The sequence below is a fragment of the Propithecus coquereli genome, unplaced genomic scaffold, assembly GCF_000956105.1.
Source record: "Propithecus coquereli isolate 6110/MARCELLA unplaced genomic scaffold, Pcoq_1.0 Scaffold89, whole genome shotgun sequence".
Lineage (NCBI taxonomy): Eukaryota > Metazoa > Chordata > Mammalia > Primates > Indriidae > Propithecus > Propithecus coquereli.
The window spans coordinates 3,181,895-3,202,871 of NW_012155173.1; the positions used below are offsets into that span (position 1 = coordinate 3,181,895).

General features: G+C 48.0%; 1 protein-coding gene across 1 annotated transcript in view; it reads left to right on the plus strand.

The window, feature by feature from the left end:
• Window positions 1–20,977, plus strand: part of TRAF1 (TNF receptor-associated factor 1) — a 50,858-nt gene that overhangs the window by 13,638 nt on the left and 16,243 nt on the right. Inside the window, exons 2-6 of the mRNA XM_012664415.1 lie at window positions 7,688–7,828; window positions 12,351–12,386; window positions 12,933–13,068; window positions 13,311–13,697; window positions 15,520–15,604. Coding sequence (XP_012519869.1) covers window positions 13,558–13,697; window positions 15,520–15,604 — 225 coding nt within the window. The 5' untranslated portion in view covers window positions 7,688–7,828; window positions 12,351–12,386; window positions 12,933–13,068; window positions 13,311–13,557. The remainder of the gene's footprint in view (window positions 1–7,687; window positions 7,829–12,350; window positions 12,387–12,932; window positions 13,069–13,310; window positions 13,698–15,519; window positions 15,605–20,977) is intronic.

Genomic DNA, 20,977 nt, shown 5'->3' on the forward strand with positions numbered 1-20,977 from the left:
TGAAAGACTAGATCCTATTTTACAATAGCAAATATAATTGCTATGTTGAGTAAATGAGACTCACTGTGTATATTCGTAAGTCAACTTGATTTTCTCTTCTAACCCCCTTATAAAGACTTGTTCAGAGGGAAGGGAGAGAAGTCCTTTCTCTGTCCTTTAAGGAAAACTCAAGTATCTTATGACTGTTCTCATCACTCTTAGGAAGTAAAAAGTCCTGTGATCACTTCTGTCACCAAATAACTCTATTGATAAATTAAATGTTCAGTCTCATACAAAAGCTAAATTCCAAACTTGATTTAAAATTTAATCTTCCCTCCTCTCCCAACCAGGGCTTGCTGCAGGTGGGACCCCCTAGAGCTGGGAATAGTGTCATAAGCAGCTGCTTCTCTCCCCAGAACTCCCTCCTCAGTTTGACAACTGGGGCAGCTTCTTTTTGTTGATATTGTAGTAACAAATAAAAAATACATACCATAAAATTTACCATCTTAATCAGATCTAAGTAAATAGTTCAGTAGTGTTAAGTATATTGACGTTGCTGTGCAAGCTAACTGTGACTTCTGACCTCTCCAGGGCTAGAGGGCTAGGGTAGGGAGGAGAGGTAGAAGAAAGGGGAGCAGGAGAGTACTTGACCAGTACTACTGTGAAATGGCTTTCAAGGGCTTTAAAGCTGACTCTTGTGTGGGCATGACCATGGGTCTTTAGACACTCCTCCCAATCTCTAAGGACCTCTCACCACTACAGGAGCATTGCACTGCCCCGAATCCATTGTTCATTCCTCCTGCAGTCCTGGAAATCCAGCAGTGCCTTCAGTTTGTTCCCCCTGTTGGACAGCCCTAAGAGGCCTTCACATCAGCTCTTCTCGTGCATGGTCCACTTCTAGTCCATGGGGACAGCATCCTTTGCCCAAACCAGCTTTGGAAGTTCAGGCTGATTGGAGCAGAACCATCTCTCTTCTGTCTTGTTTGTCCAAGATGGTGCCCATCTCTCACCTTTTAGATTTCTCGGGTGGCTGTCAGATGCCGCCATGAGACAGAGCCCAACACGTATCCCCTCCTGAAACTACCATTGGCATTACTGTTAAGTTCTCTAAGCAAACTCCATCATGCCCCTCTGTCTTGACTTGAGAAGAAATGGAAAACACATCTCATCACAAGCTCTTTCCAACAAAATCTTCATTCAACTTTAATTTTCTAATGACAGAGCTGAGGGTCTCTGGACTCTTTCTACAGTACCATACAGCTAAGCAGTATAAAGTGCATGCATGCACATGCACATATACACACACATGCACATGTGTGCATGCCCACATATGGGGGAGTCAAAGATGAATCCAACACTGTTTCTCATGGGATTAATCTATTAGGGGAATTGTAACATGTACCCATAAGATGAGGTCAGGCAGTATAGTTTCTGCTGGGTTCAGTGGAGAAGGCTCCATGGAGCAGGTGGCCTCTGTGCTGGGACTTGAAGAATGACTAAGATTTTGAATACATTGAAATGAAGTCATTTCAGAGAGAAGAAATGATGTGAGCAAATGCCCGGCAGTGGGAGTCAAGGGAGGTGTGGACAGAAACCCTTAGGTAGTTTGTTTAAATGAGACAAGTGGAAGATAAGGCCAAGCTGGACCAAAAATGAAAAAGATATAGGGTTTGGATTTGTTCCAGCAGGAAGTGAAAAGTTTTGAAAGTTTCTGAACAGGGCAGCAGGATAAAGGATGGATCAGGGAAGATAGTAACTAACTCTCGGTGAAACATGTTCTTCATTTCCTTGAGTCATTAACCAGGGTCCCATTAGGAAGAAAAATAAAACAAAAACCTTCCAGGATTTGCTTTCTTTTCCAGGAAAACCCCTGCCCTTTGGAGCCTCTCGTGTTCAGTTTATAAAGATGTCCAATCCTGTCTTTTACTGTTAGTAAAGGGGCTTTGGCACAGCTGCCAGTCCAGGACCCTACTCCCAGCTCTGTGGCCCTTGGCTTCAAAGGCCTGATGGGGCTGCTTGGCCCTTTTCGCAATGCACCTGAGCACGGCTTTCTGGAGAGCCCAAGGAGAAGGGCTCCTCTTCCTGAGCAGGAGGACCAAAGAACCCTTGCCTCTGATGAGTCCAGCCACAAAGACTCTGCCGTGGGCCCCACTGAATTCAGACCGGGAGCCAAATGGGAAAAATCCAGGAGGCTGCAAAGCCAAGAAAACGGCAGGTTTGGATTCAAATTCCAGCTCTTCCCCCTTCACTTTCTGATCTTGCGACCTCACTTAGGCCTTGTGTCTTAAACTGTAAAATGGAAACAAAACCATCTACCTCACAAGGTTGCTTGGGAAGATTAAATGATAGACATCTGTAAGCAAAACTAGCACATAGCAGATGCTCAATAAATATTCCTCCCGCCCCTTTCCCCAACATCTCTCCATGTGTGTTTCCTCACCCATTAAATGTGGTGGAGACTCAAGGGTAAAGTCGATTCAGGTGAAGTTCCCAAACTTCTGTCATCTGCTCCACACAGGGGCCCTAGGGAGAGCAGAGGGCTTTCATCTGAGCTCTGGAAGCCATTTCTTCTTTTATTATTTTCAACAATGAAAAAAAATCACAAAAGACCACTTACGAGTAATACACATTTGCACACACTTGGAATAAGCCCATATCCCCTACCTCTCTCACTACCACTATCTGACTTGGTATTCCCATCTGTAAAGCAGTCACCTCCATCCCCTCCAGGTTGGGAGGATGGTGCCCGGCAGAGGGCGCTTTGAGTGTAACCTCTCAGCCAAGGCCCCTGGGGAAAGGCAACAGGCCAAGGAAAATTCTAGTGGAAAAAATGAAGAAAGGATTCCAGGTTTATGAGTCCCAGACTTTAAAAAGCAAAACTGCTGAGTTGTCTCCTGAGTTAGGAAAAAAGAACACCACAGCCGTCTCAAGATTTCCAGGAAACTATTTGCAAAAGCTTGGGCAAGGCTGGCAGGGGGCTGGCAGGGGGAGCTTAGGGTGCCCCAGCTAAGGTTCCAATGCCCTGGGAGGTGGGAGAAGGAGGCGGGCAGTGTGAATGTGGGTGAGCACATGTTCTTGTGCACAGTGGGGTTATGTGGGTTTATCTGTGCCATGTATGTACACGTTTATGTGTGCTTGTGGGTACAATCCCATGAGTATTTATTAAACATCTTCTATGCTCTGCTAGCCACAGTGCCAAGTGTTGGGATGCAACAGCAAATTAAACACAGTCCCTCAACTCATGAAGCTTAATTTGGTGAGGGATACAAAGGAACAGGCAATTTCAACTCAGAGTGCAAGCACCTGGGAGGTGGCTTATATGGCAGTTCAGAACACCGGCTTTATGGTAAGGCAGCCTGGGATTCGAGTCTACCCACTAGCTACACGATCTTGAAGATTTCTCTGACATTCAGTCTCCTTAGCTGGAAAGTGCAAATATTAAAACCACATCCTAAAATATAGTGTATGCCTATCAGCGTTCACTGATGGTCTCTATCATTGTGTGTGTAGGGACTGCATCTAGATGAATGATGTGTATGGCCCATGTGAGTTACACGTGGGCATATTCACACATCTGCTTATGTTGTTTTCATGGAGTGCCAGGCTCTACCAGAGGCTGCAAATAGTGGCCCACAGACATGGCTTGCAGCGATGCCCATTGGTTTGGGTTTGTTTTTTGGCTCATGGAGTATTCTAAAAATCAAGACATTTCACATAAAAATTCAGATTTTCAGTTTCTTTTGAAACCTTGGATGAGCTGGCTGTCCTGCGAGCATGTGCATGAGTGTGCCTGCCTGCCACAGCCTCTGCTTCCTAATAGATGTGTCCTTCCCAGGGGCACCCTCCCTCCTGGCCAGTCTCCAGGGCCGTCCTTGGAGGGGTTCCAAGGCTGCTCAGGAGAGCTTGTGTGCAGACATGTTCTCTGTGAAAGGAAAAGCAGGACTGGGCAGGAACTGGTGCCAGGGCTCCAGGCCTCCCCCAGCAGCTCCGGTTTCAGCAATCACAGAGGCCAGAGAGAGCTATGGGCCCTACCCGAGGCTCTCTGGCTGTGCAGAGAGGCACTACTTACAGAAGATAGTAACCGAGGATGGCAGTTAGAATGGCTTTTCTTATCTATTTGGTTTAGCATTAAAAAAAAAAAAGTCTCAAGTATAGATCTGAAATGATTAAGACAAATGATTTCCCCAGAAAGTGTTGCTAGATGTATATGCCAGGATTCTTATAAAAATTAGCAAAAAGGCTCATGATAGAAGCTAAAAATATATGTGTTTTTAATTATTTTTAAATACATTTGGGGAACCCACAGGTGTGACAGGTAGGATTGATATTTTCCTAGTATCCCTGGATCCTCTTAGGATGGCAGGTAAGTCCCTCTTGAAAGGTATTTACTGGGCCCCACCGTGTGCAAGATGAAGGCTAGGCACATGGGGGCCTACAAAGACGTATATGCCCTGTTCCTTGGCCCTCAGCAAATTCAGTCTCGTGGAGAGATATCCAAGGAGAAATGAATGCAGGAATAAAGGGACAGGGCATTGCTGAGACATTTTGGGACAATAGGGGACCAGAACATAGAGGAAGAGGCTTCTGGACCCCTGACTTGCCGTGCAAGCTCCTTTCCCCCTCTGGGCCCCCATTTCCCCTTTTGTAAGACAAGGAGGTCAGAAGAGATGAGCAAATATTAATACCAACCCCACTTTCACAACTCTCTGGGCCCCTAACTTGGGCATTCTTTGCAGGAGTGGGAGCTGCAGCCCTAGTTCTTAGCCACTTGCTCACACCCCACATTCTTGCTCCCAAGACTTGGCTTGTGCTGGGAATTTGCCTGACTTGATCTCTGAAAGAAATCCATCAGAGGAGCTTTTTCACATAGCTTCCCTTAAAAAAAAAAAAAAAAAGATCTGGATTCCCAAAAGACCAGGCCTCTAATGGAAACTTCCAGCATCTTGTACAGGGGGTCCTGGCACCACCCCAAGTCAAGATGGGGAGAGTGGCCCCTAGACAGGTGGGAGATTTGTGCCTCTTCCCCAGCAGCAGGGTTGGAATGATTAAAGTTTAAGTGATTAAACTGATTCACAGTGAAGTCATGCTCCCATTTAGCAGGTGAGAAAATAAGGCCCGAGGGTGGGAGGGCACTTCTCCGCAGCCCTAGGTCAACATCAGAAGTAGATCTGATTTTGGAGGAAGAGCTCCCTCCACTCCTTGAATTTTCTCCCTCAGGATGAGTCTTCAGAGTGGAGTGAGATGAGGACCACCAGGCTGCACCCCTCCTCAGCCAGATGTTGACTGCTGTTGAGCTAGAACACCAAGTAATTCTTGTTCTGCATTAGCCAGCAGCCAGGAAACCTGAGCCTCACAACCTAAGTGTGAAGGAAGAGCAGTAATTCTGCAGCTCAGCAAATAGCCCCAGGGTAGTGTATTCCCTTGGGGAAAGTCTTTGTTTCCAGAGGCCAGGAAAGAAGGAATTGACATACAGCAAACAGTCTCTTAAAACAGGGCACATGGGTGGCCAGAGACTGCAAAGAGAAGCAGTGAGTTGGCTAGTATTAACACCTTCCTCATTAGGGGCATCTTAGAGCTGGTCTTTAACAAAGGTTCATCTGCCAAGCTCTTCCCCTGGGCCACATCACCTGACCATGGGTGTCACTGGCACCCCCATCAAAAATTGAAATCCCCATTGTATCATCAAAGTGGCCAGTCCCATAAGCAATTAGAAAAACCCCAAAGATAGCTTGGTGCCTACAATTCAAATAATTTGGGAGGTGTTCTGTTTCTTTTCTCAAAATCTGGAAATCTGTTGAGATAGGGAAAGTCACCAGACATAGAAACTCCCTTCCAAAAACAAACCCAGATTTCTTTCCAAATTTTTGCTAGAATGCTACTTCTCACTTCATAAGACCCAGGAAAAACCTAGGTCAAAGATACTTACTCAGTGTTTTCCGATGATAGTGAAATCATCAGTAATTATTGTTATTTTATGTAAAAATGTTTATTAATAGTGTCTTTCATATTAGTCATTGATCAAACACGTATTTCTTTGCTTTTTTTTTTCTCACTCACCCACTTCGCTTCATGAACATGTATTTCTTGAATATCTCCTGTGAACTTAGCATTGTGCTATGCCAGGGAAAACAATAATGAAGAAATTAGACACAGCTTTACTTTTATGACTTTAGTCCATTTAATTTCATATATTCATATACATAGTTTTATATATTCCTGTAATTTCATATATTTATAATTCTACAGGGGCAGAAAGAAAAAACCTGTAAACAGGCATTTTCAAATTGCCAGTTATAATATGTGTAATAAGAACCAAGATAGAGATTAACAGAAGGAAACTTGGGATGTTTTTAATCATTAAACCAAAGCAAAAAATACATATGATATGCTACAGTTTTTACAAGATCATTTGGTCTATTTCTTTGTTTTGTTGTTAATATCAGTACTATGTAAGGTACCACAGGGAGATATTGAATTTGGCTTGAAGAACCCAGTACCATTTGGTCTTCTAATCTAGTAGGTTGCTGATAGCCTGTAATCATCTGTTTAATTAAATGTCCTGGTTCAGGAATCAGAAGTTATCAGGGGAGATTAAGATGATGCTAACAGGAAAGCTGTTCACTAATTGTTTTTACTGAACACAGCCGGGAGTATGACAGAGACAAGGCATGGTGCTGGCAATGAAAAGAAAGAAGATAAGGGCAGGCTGGGGTTGAGGGAGTGATAGCCACTCTGGGTTCCACGTTTTAAGGGTTGTTGACAGACAGGAGCATACCCAAATGGCTGTCATTAGCTACTGGATTTATTTACTAGTGCCATTTGCATCATCCTGCTCTAGGAGATGGCCAGCAAGAGACTAGGAACTTTGTCTCACTCACAGCTGTAATCTGGGGCCATGCTTATGGCCTAACCTATTATTACAGGTATTCAATAAATACATGGGCAAAGTCAATCAAAATATCTTCCCCCCTCCATGAAGCCTTGCCTCCCCCCAGATTAGACTCTCAATTTCCTTCTCTCCCAGTCTCCTCCCACGAAAGACTCTACCTGACACGTAAATGGAAATGTGAGTCACAATGGCTCAGGGATCCATCTCTAGTTAAATGTCAAGAATTAAGAGGCTGAAGAGTGAGCTGGCGTATTGAACTGAGATGAGGAGTCAAGTAGCCCCACAGCACCTACCCGTACCCCAAGCCTTGATTTTGTAAACTAAGAGTGTCAATGTGCAAAGGATCCTTGAGGATATCTTGTTACCTGACAAATGAGGAAACTGAGGCCCAGAGTGGGAAGACAAATCGAGGCTTGCCAGTGAGGGAACTAGGTGAGATCCCAGCTTGGTCTGGACAGGAGGGAAAAGCACACCAATCCTGAAGTGAATGCTCTTCCCCTCCCAGCACTGCCAACTGCTGGCTGCTTGACCTTGAGGAAGTTACTTAGGTCTTTAAGCCTTAGTTTTCTCATCTGAAAAGAGAAAATAGTTTTCTCACCACTTCTTGGTGGTGTTACAAAAATTAAACGGAGCAATACATATAATGTGCTTAGAGCAGTGTCTGACATTAAATTAAAGGTAGTCATTAAGATATTATCGTCATTGTTATTTTGACCACAATCTCAGGCCCTAGTTCTCAAGATGTTTCAGCTCCAGACTGGTCCTGCTTCTTCTTGGAGGGTCAATGACCCAGGCCAGTGTACTCTCTCCCTTCTCCAGCCACGCCGTTGGCTACCAGAGTCCTGAACTATAACACGTGTAAAAGCGCCTTTGTTGGAGAAAACATTGACTGGGCTGGACAGCAGAGGCAAGCAAGCCACGGAGAGAATCCCAGTTTCTACACCTGGGACTTCAAATAAGGTACGTGATTTTCAAATTGTGCACACCTGTGGGGACCTAGAGCCCCGAGGTCAAGGTAGGAAGGAGAGAAGCCCAGCGCATAGGTTCCTGGCCACCTGCTCTGCTTAACAGAGCATCTCTGCTTCTATCTTGTTTGTGAACTTGGGCTCTATATGAGAGAGTATTCGAAGACACAGTCCTACAGCTAATACAAAGTTTGAAAATCCAACACATTCTATGATCTTTAAGATCATTTTCTGCTAAAAAATGTCTATGAACTATAATTTCTTGAATTATTACTTAAGCATTCATTTATTTGGTGTGCACACACACAACTGAACACAAGTCTTCTGACTCACAGTGCAGTGCTCCTTCCAGTGTATCACTACAGATTTCAGACAGGGATGGAGAGAAATAAGACAATTCCTTTCATTCCAGTACTAAACTGTCAGGGCCTTATCAGTTTTCACCATTTTTCTATTCTGTACTTAGAGTAGATTATAAATCTCTACTCCAGGAAATAGGGCAGGCCAGGAGGTTGTCGGACACTTAGAGGCAAAGTCTGGGGGGATGTCACTTGTGCTCTATCACCTTCAATGCAGAATGGCTCATAACGCTTTATTCAGAATCCTCCTGGCCATTGGGTTCTTTGCAGGAGCCACAAGCGCAAAAGGCTAAATGGCCAGACAGACAACTTCAATGTCAAGGGTCTGACAGCTAAAGGGGCAAAACTGGAGAACGAAAGTCCTTTGGTGCCTCTGAGAATAAGCCGAACATACACGGATGAGAAGAGAGGCTCAAACATTACCTGCTTCCCTGTGTTTGTTTTCTTGTTCCTCAATCATGGCCCCATGGTCAGACCACCAGATCTAAGGTTTTGACCAGATGGACTATTTCTCTTTTTAAACTTATTTTTAGGAAAAAGAAAAAATTCTATTGGGTAGAGATGAGTGGCCTCCGAAAGGTTTTATTTGCTTTCTGAGTCAGGCTCGGCCTCACTGGGTTTGGCTTTCAATTTCTGTAGCCTTGCCATTCCCTAACTAAGTGTTCACAGGTCCTCCGGTGTTGCCCCTCTATTTCAAGAGCCCCCCAAATTAAGCTGAGTGACTACAGATAAGTTTTTGGTACTTTCCAAAATTAAACTATTTCCCTTGGTAAATTTCCAGCAAATGAGCTCATTAATCTGAAAACAGGATGTGGCACATGAAGAGAGTGAGGTCAGACTGCCTGCTCTTTTCACTTACACTGGCTTAGGGCAGAGAGGAAGGGGTGGGTGGGAGAGAGGTGGGACAAGAGGATGGCTTTTATAGGCCCCAAATCCTTGCGAAACTTCACTTGATGGATTGGACTGAGAATCAATGAATTTTTAAATCAGAGATTTAAGGAACTCTTTGAATCCTTCTCTCTTAGAATTAAAAGGCCCCACATGAAATAAAAAAAAAAAAAGGCCCCCCAGAGGCCACCTCTGGTCAGCCTCCCACAAATAGCAGATTCCCTCTTAGAGGCTTCCTGAGATCCTCTGCTGGTCTACAAGCAGGCAGATCCTGTGGTTCTCCTTTCACCTTCAGGACACTCTGTCCTGCAGCACCAGCCTGTCCACCAGAAGCTGGGGGACAACAGCTTGGCCTCTGATGGGTAAGAGACTTATATGCAGCCAAGGTTAAAAAACAAACATAAACAAAAGAAGTAAAAGATAGTTCCCTGGTCTTAGAATGCAGTTGGGAGTCAAGACATAAAGGGACACATAATATGCACATACATAAAGAGAATTTAATGGGTGCCTTTGAGGAGTTGAAACAAAACCAACAAGGTGCGCAGCCTCACCCCTCCCACAGCTATCAGTCCTACGAGTGTAAGAGGCCTGATGGAGAGATTTTACCAAATTGGTAGTTTGCAAAAATAAAGGTTGTTTGTAGCTTTTAAACTAAAATGCTGCCCCAACACTAAGCTCCATAACTATTTTGACTAACATACACAAATGCATAGGGAATAGCAGCCTTGTGTGTGTTTACACTAAAACAGAACCGGGTACTTAAAGTATCCAGTTTTGTAAAAGCACAGCACCCGGAACCGCTTTACTGATTGCTCCAACCCAATAAGCTTGGGCCTGGCGCTGTGCTGGGGTCTTTGCAGGGATCCAAGAAAGCTAGGACTCAGGTTTTACTAATTTTCACCTCATCTTCACTCGGGATTTCAGGCCGGCAGGGGTCCAGGGTGAGGGCTCAAGTTCCAGGTTTGCACTAGTTTACTAAGAGAGCATGTTACTGAGAACTTAGCATGTGCAGGCACCACACTCGGGCGGGAACACAGCGAGTGGAGGAGGAGCACGAAAGCGTGGTAGTTACTACTGGGAGCACAGTGCCTGCGGTGCCGAGGACCAGACCCCAGCCTCAGTTTCCCCATGAGGGGAGCGTTTGCTCGACCCAGCGGCGGCCACGGGAGCAGGACCCCGGTCCCCGGCTCCCGGCTCTGCCTTCCCCGCTTCCGCCGGCTGCGCCACCCGCGCCCCACCGGAAGCTCCCAGGCAGGCGGCGGAGGCAGCGCAGGCGGCGGAGGCAGCGCAGGCGGCGCGGAGGTTGGTCGCCCTGCACCCCCGCCCGCCCCCGCCCCGGCTCCCGCGCATTCCGGCCGGGGCTCCTCAAGGCCGCCGGGGACCTGCGATCGCGGCTGCCGATCCCGCCCCAGCACTGCTCCAGCCCTTCCTGAGGGCGCCCCGGCACCCCTGGAGCACTTTCAGCCTTGAGCAGGCGCGGGCGGGCGCCGCGCTGCTCCCAGAGTTGCGCTCGCCACTGGAGATGTGGCGGTGGGGAGACGACAGTCACCCGCCCTCGGGGGGGCGCACAGACAGAGCTGAGGGCACAGACAGGCAACCGGGCATCACGGGGCCGGGCGACCAGGGTCTGCGCTGGCGCCGGCGGGGCGCGAGGGATCGCAAAGCCGGGCTTCCCAGGGAAAGTGGGGACGCGTGCAGGTGCGCCCCGAAGGACGAGTGGGAGCCTGGGGAGCTGTGGTGGTGCAGAGAGCCCTCGCACGTGTGGACCCTCGCGGGTGGAGCCACGGAGATGGGGCCGAGGCACGTTCAGAGTGGAAGAGGAGAGGGGGTCAAGGAGATAAATACGGAGCAGCCAGAGATGCAGGGGGGCAAATGTGCCCCCTGCCCTGGGGTGTGGGAAGCCGGGGAAAAAGAGGGATCCCGGAAGGAAGGGCTAAGAGCCCTGTCAGATGCTGGCCTGAGGGCTAGTTGGGTAGAAACTGGGACCAGCCCAGGGTGTTTGGCAACCCTGACATTTATAACCCTGGGGAGATGATTCCCCGGAGATTCAAGCGCCTGTGTGGACGATCTTTTCTAGAAACTCCACTGTTAAGTGAGTAGAGAGAGTAGATGGGAGAGGAATTTGAGATGAGGGTGAAGTGTTTTAAAGCATGTGTGGTTAGAGTACAGGCTCTGGGTTCACTAGCTGTAAAACCTTAAGTCACTTGACCTCTCTGTGCCTCAATTCCCTCATCTGTATAATGGGGATGATGATGGTAATACCTGTTTCATAGGATTCATGTGAAAATTAGATGAGATGATGTCTGTAAAATTACTTAACGCAGCACTGAAAAGTAGTACCTATTATTTTCCACTTTTATTATTAGAGCTGCTTGAGCATATTTTGATGCTGATGGGAAGGAGCAGGTAGAGAGGAAGGCATTGAAGACAGAGGGGAGAGAAAAGAGACTGGAGCAAAAGGGACCCAGAGGATGTGGATAAGTCTTGGGTGCCTCTCCCGTCCCAAGTCAGGGGAAGGAGGAAACAGGTGGACATGCAGGAGAGTTTGCAGATTCAGGGTGTACAGTTAAGGGAGTGACTTCCTGGTAGTGTTGAAGCAGGCCTCAGGATTTGCTGGGAGGCTGAAGTTCCCGGTTTACACTGCAGCGGCGGGGTACTGTGCTCTCTTTGCCAGCCGCCCCTGGCAGCCCTGGTGTCATACCAGGGAAGGTGGACGGTTGAATTTATCTAGGGTCAGACTACAATGTCTGACCTTCCTGGCCCACCTATCAGGTTCAAGTAAAGTTCATAGATGTGAAAACACTGTATAAGCATAATTTACCATTTTAACCCTTTCCCCTGATTTTGAAGAACTGGAAGGGCTGTGGCTGTGGGCAACATCTGAGTAAAATGTTAAAGCCTTTGGAGCACTTCACTTGGGCTACACACCATGCCACACTTTCACCTACAATCTCATTAAGTCATCACAAGAGTTGGGTGAAGTAGGTATTGTCCCATTTTACAGATGTGGAAACTGAGGTTCAGAGAAGTGAAGGACCATGTCCCACGGCCCACAGCTAGTAAATGGTGGACCCAGGATTCCAACTCAGATCTGTCTGACCTCAAAACGCATGATTTGAAACCACTGTGAAAGTTATCAAAGCCCCTGTAGCCCAGCAGGTCAGATGTGCAGGGACATCTCCATTTGATAAGAGAGATGAGTGGGATACTCTGATCTCCATCCTGGGCTGTAAAGATTCTACCAAGCTCCCTTGTGTCTCTCTTGTGCAGGTGGAAGAACACAGAGCTTGGAGCCCCACAGCCCTGGTATGAATCCCACTCCTGGTATGAACTCACTAGGGACTGTGTGACTTTGAACCAGGCATCTTGCTTCTCTGAGCCTATACACAGCTGCAGAATTCCTGGCAGGTTGTTGTAAGGATTTGGAGGGAAAATGTTGCCCAGCACACAGCAGACGTGCAGGAGCCATCATTCCCACAGTTCAGTTTTCCTGCAAATGTGGATCCATTAACACATCCCGCTTGGCTGCTGAGACCAGCTGCTGTGGTCTTGTATTTGTTTAGCGCTTTGTTCTCCTCAGGGCAGGGAAGTGGTGGCGCCTGAACCGAGTATGTAGCCACCTATGACTTCCTGAGTGGGGTGTGGGGGAGGGCCCTGAGGAGTCTGTGGTCCTAAGGCCTTGGACTTCAAAGGAGAGGAGGGCCTTGTGTCATCACCACGACTGGTACAGAATGCTAGAGGAGTTGGGTCATCACAGGCCTTCCTGCTGCCTCTGGTTGCCTTTGCCATGGGGTCCCAAAATCTTAGAGCCCAGAGACCACCTGTTGCAACTCCTTTTTTTTTCTTTTACAGACGGGGTAATCAAGACCCACTGTGAGGAAGTGACTTTTACCTGAGGTCACCCAGATGCTGACCAGGGCAGAGCAAAAGCACTAGAACTTGAATTTTTGGACCTGCCTCCAGGACCCTGGGGATTTCTACCAGGAAGGTGAGCACCCGCACCGAGAACTCCAGGCTGCTCGAAGGAACCAGGGAACACAGAGAAGTGGCCAGCAGTGGTCCTCTCCTCTGATGTGCCCAGGGAGGAGGCAGAGGAAGCCAGTGGCAGCCTCAAACTCTCAGACAGGGGAACTCTAACTGTGCTTCCTGAAAGTATGTGACACGGTTCTTTTTCTCTGACTGTCTTTCTTGCTTTTTCTCACTCTGAAAAATGACTGGACACTCCTGAAGCCTTCAGTCACCATCCAGGGGATTTTTTTCACCACAAAGGGTAATTCCTGCCCCATCCCTGCCGTGACTCAGCTGTGACGTTGAACCACACAAGCCAGAGAGAAGATAAAGTCATCAGAGAGTCCTGTTCACCAGAGAGGGAGGCCCAGGCCAGGACCCACCTCTCCTGTCATCACAGACTCCACAGGGCTGGTCCCCTGCCCTGGAAGAGCTCAGACGGGCCCTCTGGCCGGCCTGGGACCCCGGGATGGCCTCCAGCTCAGCCGGCAGCCCCCGTCCAGCCCCTGATGAGAATGAGTTTCCCTTTGGGTGTCCCCCCACCGTCTGCCAGGACCCAACAGAGCCCAGGGCTCTCTGCTGCACAGCTTGTCTCTCTGAGAACCTGAGGTGAGGGGACAGAGGAGCAAAGGGTGGACGGGAAGACAGTACAGGGGGTGGTGGGGAGTGATGCCTGATGGGAGGTGAGGGTGAGGAAAGCAGGTGACTTTGGGCAGGTGACTTCACCTCTCTGGACCTCAGTTTCCACACCTTTTCTCACTCTCCCTGACACTGCCCCTCTGGCTGTTGGTGGAAGGAGAAGTAGCCACAGAAAGATGTCAGCTCTCACAGTACAAGGCCAGCCTCTGCCAAGGAAGAGCCTCTAGGCCCAGCTAGGCTATTTACTTACTGTGTGGCCTGGTGCAAGCTGCTAATGTCCGAAGCCACAACTTTCTTATCTATAAAGCTATTTTCTCCCTCACATAATCGTCAGTAGATTGGACCAATCAATAATAATCAAAAAATTTCATATAACAAATATAAAACCCTTGTTAAATGCCAAACTGTTATACAAATATATTTCCTTCCACAATATTGCTCATCACCTCAGACTATTCACTGGAAATCCTTTTAAAGGGGACAAAGGTAGATATATATTAATAGATATAGACAAAATATGTATTTATTTATATTTAAGATGTTAATAACCCAGAAAGGTATGACATCAATACTATTATTAGCATCCCTCTTTGAACAGCTATTATGCACCTACTGTGTGCTGAGTAATCTCAGAACAGCTTGGAGAGGTGGGTACTATTAATAATATCCTATTAGAGAGATTAGATCAGCTTGCCCCAGGCCAGTTTCCTGGCAAATATGCCCTTAAACTGCCTCACATGTTGACCTTTTGTTTGGGGTTTTACAGCTTAAGAAGGTGGGAAAGCTGAATCAGGCAAGTGGGAAGTTCAAATGTGGTGACAAAGGGGGGCTGTGAGAAGAGGGAGGGGAGGTCGCAGCAGTAGAGAGCTATCAGGGGGTGGAGAAGCAAAGCTTGACTGGTTTTACCATCAAGCTGATGTTCGGGGCTCATCTCAGGCTTTGGTGGCAGGTCTCCTTGCTTCCCTCCGTTCTTCCAAAACCTGGCAGAGGAGGGAGGAGGAAGCCGGCTGGAGGTCAGAGGGGCCTGAGGCCTGAAGAGCTTCTGCTCAGCCCAGGTCCAGACCCGCCCTACCTTGGCAGATCTACGTGCCCCCTGGGTCCTCATTTCCCTCACCTGTAAAATGGGCTGGGTCAGTAGCTCTCACTGTGGGTCAGAAGCACTTGGGACCTTTGTAAAAACACAGGTGCCCATGTGTCACCCCAGTCAGAATCTAACACCCACTCCTGATTAAGAACCTCCAGGCTAGATGTCTCTGAGGCCACTGCTTGTTCTAATAGGCCATGATCATCTGTAATTACTAAAAATAAGAGACAAAAACCAAATAGAGGACGCTGAGAAGAGCAAACAGTTACACATCCACAGTCCCTTGCCTAAACCCTGGGGGTCAGATGTGTTTGGAAATTCAGACTTTTTTTAGAAAAGCAAATCAGTGCGTTATGTAATTCTTCTGGCAGAGAGTGGGGTAGCACCCTATGATCAGGCTCATTAAGGTTTCTGCAATGAAACATACAAATATTCACACTAAGCGGGGCAAGTAAGGACTATAATAGCTTCCAGTCAATTGGGGCCAGGTCTGGCTGCCCAGGACGCTCCCTGAAAACTTCAGGAAAAACGTGGGATGCTCAGCGCATTTTGAGGTTTGGGAATGGTGGCTCCAGGATCGTGGACCTGCATGATCATTGATGTCAGTTGCCACACTGGGCAAGGTCTGGGCTTCTGGAGCTGTCAGGAGAGTGGATGGTGCCAGGGCATTGTAGAACCTCACTCAGGGATCTGTTCATGTTTCCCCAGGAATGGCGAAGATCGGATCTGTCCCAAATGCAGAGGGGACGACCTCCACCCCATAAGCCCAGGAAGCCTTCTGACTCAGGAGAAGGTATGTTGGCACATCCAGGAAAGAGTATTTGTCCATTTTCTTGATTTTTCTAGGTTGAGGCCAAATAGGCAGCTGCCTATTTGGCCTCTGGCAGACACTTCCCTTCTTGTCTTGAGTCAGCACTGAATTTGCTTTATAAGTGGTGAGGAGACTGATGTTCACAGTGGTGAAACATCTTGCCCAAAGCTACCTGGCTGGTCTGTGATACATTTAGGGTAACAACGGTCTACACCAGGTGTCCACAAACTTTAGTTCTGGGGCCAAATCCGACTCACAACCTTTTTTTGTACAGCCTATGAGCTAAGAATGGTTTTTATGTTTTTAAATGGTTGAAAAAAATCAAAGACAGAATGATAGAGAGGGATACATGAAAATTATATCCAATGCAAACTTCTGTGTCCATAAATAAAGTTTTATTGGTACACAGCCATGCCCACTCATATATGTGTTGTCTGTGGTTGTTTTCTCCCCACAATGGTAGAGTTGAATACTGGCAACAGAGACTTCAAAGCCTAAAATATTTACTATCTGGCCCTGTACAGAAAAAGTTCACCAACTCCTGATCTAGATAATTCCTTTTGCCCTTATCTGCCCTCATGCAGAAAGAGGCCATTACCAGCTCATCTCTTGGCTCTGCCAAGCTGTGCTTCTAAGAATAAGAGGCGCCTTTGGAAGTGTGAGGGCCCAAGAGACATTTTTAGGAACTACAGTTTAGAACTTTGGCCCTCCTGGGCTGGAAGGACCCTCCTAGTTATCTGTCCATCCTGGAGGTTCTCACATGCCATCCAGAACATACCCATGCCTACCGTTCATAACAAAATGATAAAAGTGAGGAAAGTTTATATAAATAAGTTTATATAAAGCTACATTCTTTCCATTTGTAAAGTCAACCTTAGCTCTGAGATTATGTCCTTCCTATACGTGTCTTTATATAAATGAAATGATGTGAGAGTGGGTGATAGTTTCTGGTAAAGCCTTTACTAGGTAAAATAAAAAAGATAGCAATCTCTATGTTAATCTCTCAGTTAGAAAAATAATTTATGTTGGCCCGTGAATCCAAACATGTAGGAATCACTGCTCGAAATCTAACCCTCTTGTTTACATGTGGGCCCTAAGACTCACTGGGGAGTCTCAGTGCTGAAGTTCTCCTGTGGCCAGGGTCTCACTGCTCAGCGCCCCCTGCCCTGCAGTGAGGTGCCAGCACCTTTCAGCCAAAGCTCTTTACTTGTAGCAAACCATGGCCCAGGGCTCAGGAGCCTGGTGCCCAGGGATGGTTCTGTGTAGTTCACTGCATGGCTGGAGGCGATTGCCATGTTGCTCCATCTGTAAAATGAAGAAGTTAAGTTGGCTTTGCAGAGCCTTTCCAGAATCTGTGATGTCCGGACTGTGGTGTCAATGCTGCCAGGGCAGCTCTCCCTCCCATCTGCTGGACCACAGGCAGGCGAGGCCACACCTTTTCCCTTTTCCACCCTGGTCCTCTCATTCAGAGAGTTTGGGGGAATTTTCTGCCCTACCCAGAGCTAGTTTTAAGGGTTCTCCCATCCCCTTCTCGGCAAGCCCCTCCACCAACAGGCCCTCAGGGAATAATAATAAGCATCGAGTGCATTTTCCTAGAACTTTACACTCTACAACGTGGTACGAGTTAATATGATACGTTGATCATGGAGTAACTTCCTGTGCCTCCCTATCTGGCTGTCTTAGTGGACTGGGTGTGAGACAGGAGCAGACTCAACGCTCTGTGGGCCACTGTGCCCCACCTGCACAAGGGAGGGGCGAGCGGGCTGCTTCCTAAGGCCCTGCCTGCTTGCGTGCTCCAGGACTATTGTTTCCAACCTGTTTTATTCTTTCCTCTTAACAAAATTAATAGGCATGCATTGTATGAATCTTGGATAATATAGATAAGGACATTTTATTATGTCTTAACTCCAGTGGCTTTAATTTTTTCATCTTTTTAAAAGTGAAATCAGATGAAAGTAGAAGTGCTCTGATGGAAGGGGAGCCCAGAGCCCTGTCCTCCTTGTTACCACATTTCTTTCTCCTATCCCAGCCCCTGAGTGATTCTGGGGACTCCCAGGGCCATGCAGAGCACAGTTTGAAACCTGCTGCCTCGAACCAAATGAAGGGACTCTAATGGTGGAATTATAGGCGCCCTAATAGGCCGTGGGTTGGGAGTGGTTGCTGCTACATCTGGGGGCAAAGGCCTCTCGAACACAGGAAGATCCAAGAAGCGTCAGCCCCATCCCTGCTGGCTGCCCTGGCATGTGCAGCCATCACCACAGCCCAGTGGAAAGCTGGGGGAGGGGTGAGTCAGTGGTGTCATCACCTGCACAAAGCCACGGAGGGGAAGGACCAGGGACTCCTCTGGCTCCTGCCCCCGATGGGAACTTTGGGGGACTTTTGACCATAGGAAAGCAGCTGGTGATAAGTCACCACTTTGCATACACGGTGATTCCTACATTTGTCTGTGTGTCTGGAGCACCCCAGGAAAGGGAGACAAGGCAGACCTGCTGAGCTAAGCCCAAAGGCGCCCATCCCTGCAAACACTCTCTGTGCCATCTGCTTATCGGTTTGTCCTCATCCTCTGACTTCATTAGATTAATATCTCCCTAAGAAGTGCCCAGAGCACAGACCCAATGTAAGAGGCAGGTATTAATGGATGAATACTGACCTAGTTAGAGACGTGGTTCTTGCCTGGGATGATCTTCCTTTGACAGTGAAGTAGGGGACCCAGTGGCAGGAAAATAACATTCAATCCTGTCTGCCAAGTACCCACAAATGGAATTGTTTCTCTCGCCCTCTTCCCCCTGAGGCCCATTCGAGAAGGTCAAAGGTAAGCTGGCATCTGATACCAGTGGCTCACAATAATGCCCTGGCTTTTTCTAGAATCAGAAAATGGCAGGAGTCTAAGACGTCCAGCCTAGTTCCCACTCTGTACTGGAGTCCCGCCATGTGGCTCCATGTCCTTCCAATGACAGAATGCCCATGACTCCATGAAACAATCACCCCACCTTGGGGGCTACGACTATTGCAGCATTTTCCTCTTTAGTGGTACTAAGCTGAAGTCTGTCTCCCTTGAGGCCATAAAAGGCAAGTCAGCCTCCTATCTCCCGAGTCAGTCCTGCCTCTGTGGAAGGACACTGACCACGTCCATCTTGAGTCTGTGCCCGGTCTCCGTGCGTTTGGAGTAAATGTGCTCCCACTCATCTGTGTCTCTTGAAGCATGATACCTGGAAATGAACCCCGAACGCTTACACTTCTGAACTTGACAGTTTGCATCTATAATCTCACCAATCCCGTGACATCCTGTGTGGTGGGTGGTGGTGATATCCCTGTTTTACTGATAGGTCTACAAGGTCTGTCCAGAAAGTATCCAGTTATTGTTAATATAATGAGAATGGATACATGGCTAGATGGTATGAACCTACTGTCCAGAAGGTTCTGGACAGTATATTGGCTACGCTCGGTTAGGAGGCGTCCCTGGCTCAAAATCACGTAGCAAATGGGGGGCAAAGCCAGGCTCCAACTCATGCCTCCTAGGCTGGTAACTTCTTCTCTATGCTACCTCCAAATGGGGGATCACCCCCCAAATGTTTTATGCATGTCTTAATAACACCATCAGCCTTAAGTGCTAAAATCCACCCAGTGCTATGGAAAAGCAGGAATGGGCAAGACCAGGAGATTCAGGCAGGGCTTCCTGGAGGAGGTGGCAGTGGAGCTGGGCAGAGGTTGACAGAGGAAACTGGTCTAGTTACAGAGGAGGGCAGGAGCTGGCAGGCAGCAGCACACTGACCAAGTTTCCCTTGTCATTGTCGGGTATCCCACCTCAGCTGTAGCTGAGGCCCAGCAGAAACAGCCCCCTGGGCATGCAGAATCTCAGCTGGCCTCTGAGCCCAGCCCAGCAGGGTGGGCAGTGCCTGGCATGCTCAGACCCTCTTTGTTCCGCACAGCGGCTGCACAGAGGCGGCACTCATGCTCCCGACACCCTCTTAACACATATGCTTAGAGGCCCCCAGGTCTCTGAATGGGGGGCCCCTGCCAGGGCCCACTGTGACCCCACTACAAAGGGCCTGAGTAGCTGGCGTGGCCGGGAAACACCACACACCCAGAGACTTCTCGGACCCAGACAGAAGAGCGAGTGTTCCCTCAGGGCTGGGAATCTGTTTTCTGTGTTTCTGTTTCCTCCTCAGTGGAAATTCCACTGTGAATTTTATTTTTAGCAATTTGCAAGCAGCGAGGCCACTCACACAAGGGCCACTTGTGGCACCAGACTTATACCAGGGTTGGCCCAGGACAGATCCCCTGTTCTTCCTCTGCAACCCGAGCCTGATTCCTTCTCCTTCCCCTTGGTCCCCGGCCTTCAGGTGAGGCCACCCTTTGGTCAAGGCAGGGACTCTCTGGTGGGGAGGAAGGAGCCTGGGCTTGATCTTGCCTTGCCCCACCGCCTCCCACAAGTCCCTGACCACCCCTGAGCTTCGGCTTCCCCGCCTACACATATCGCAGAACCTGAAAGCCCCGACCTCTGCCTCGTGGCTCCGAGGATTCAAAGGGATGGTGCCTGCACAAGTGCCGGGAAAACTGCAAGCCCTTGCACGGCTCGTAACTATGGCAGAGAAGACCCAGATTTGCTCAGCTTCTTGGCTTGCAAGCTTGGTGTGACCCCAAGCAGGCACTCACTTAGTTTCTCTGTAGGTATTAAGCTGAAGCTGATCCAGTCTCAAAGGATTGTTGCAAAGATCCTATGAGAAAACATTCAAAAATGCTTTGGTCCTGTATAAGAGAAGATGTTTTAGGGACTCAAACATTTAGGGATGCTTCTTACCTCCTTGAGGAAATCTAATGGGAAAATGGAATTTTATAGAATTAGTTATTAAGAGTTTGAGATGTGAGGATGAAATGAGACACATGTATGTGACAGCCATTGGGACTTGGGGGAGAGGTCCCAAGGGCAGTGCTTAATCCATAGGAATAATAATACTAATAGAAATACGACTGCTAATGGCTAACATTTGCTGAACACTGTGTTGGGCAGAATAGCCTCCCCTGGAAATGTTCATAACTGAATCCCCAGAACCTGTAACTATGTCACCTCACATGGCTCTGTTTATGTGCTAGGGCTGCCATAACAAAGTACACAGACCAGGCTGGGTGTGATGGCAGGTATCTGTAGTCCCAGCTACTTGGGAGGCTGAGGCAGGAGAATCACTTGAGCTCCAGAGTTTGAGAGCAGCCTGAGCAAGAGTGAGATCAAGAGACTCTATCTCTACTAAAAACAGGAAAAAATAGCCAGGCATGGTGGCACGCGCCTGTAATCCTAGCTACTTGGGAGGCTGAGGCAGGAGGATCCCTTGAGCCCAGGAGTTTGAGGTTGCTGTG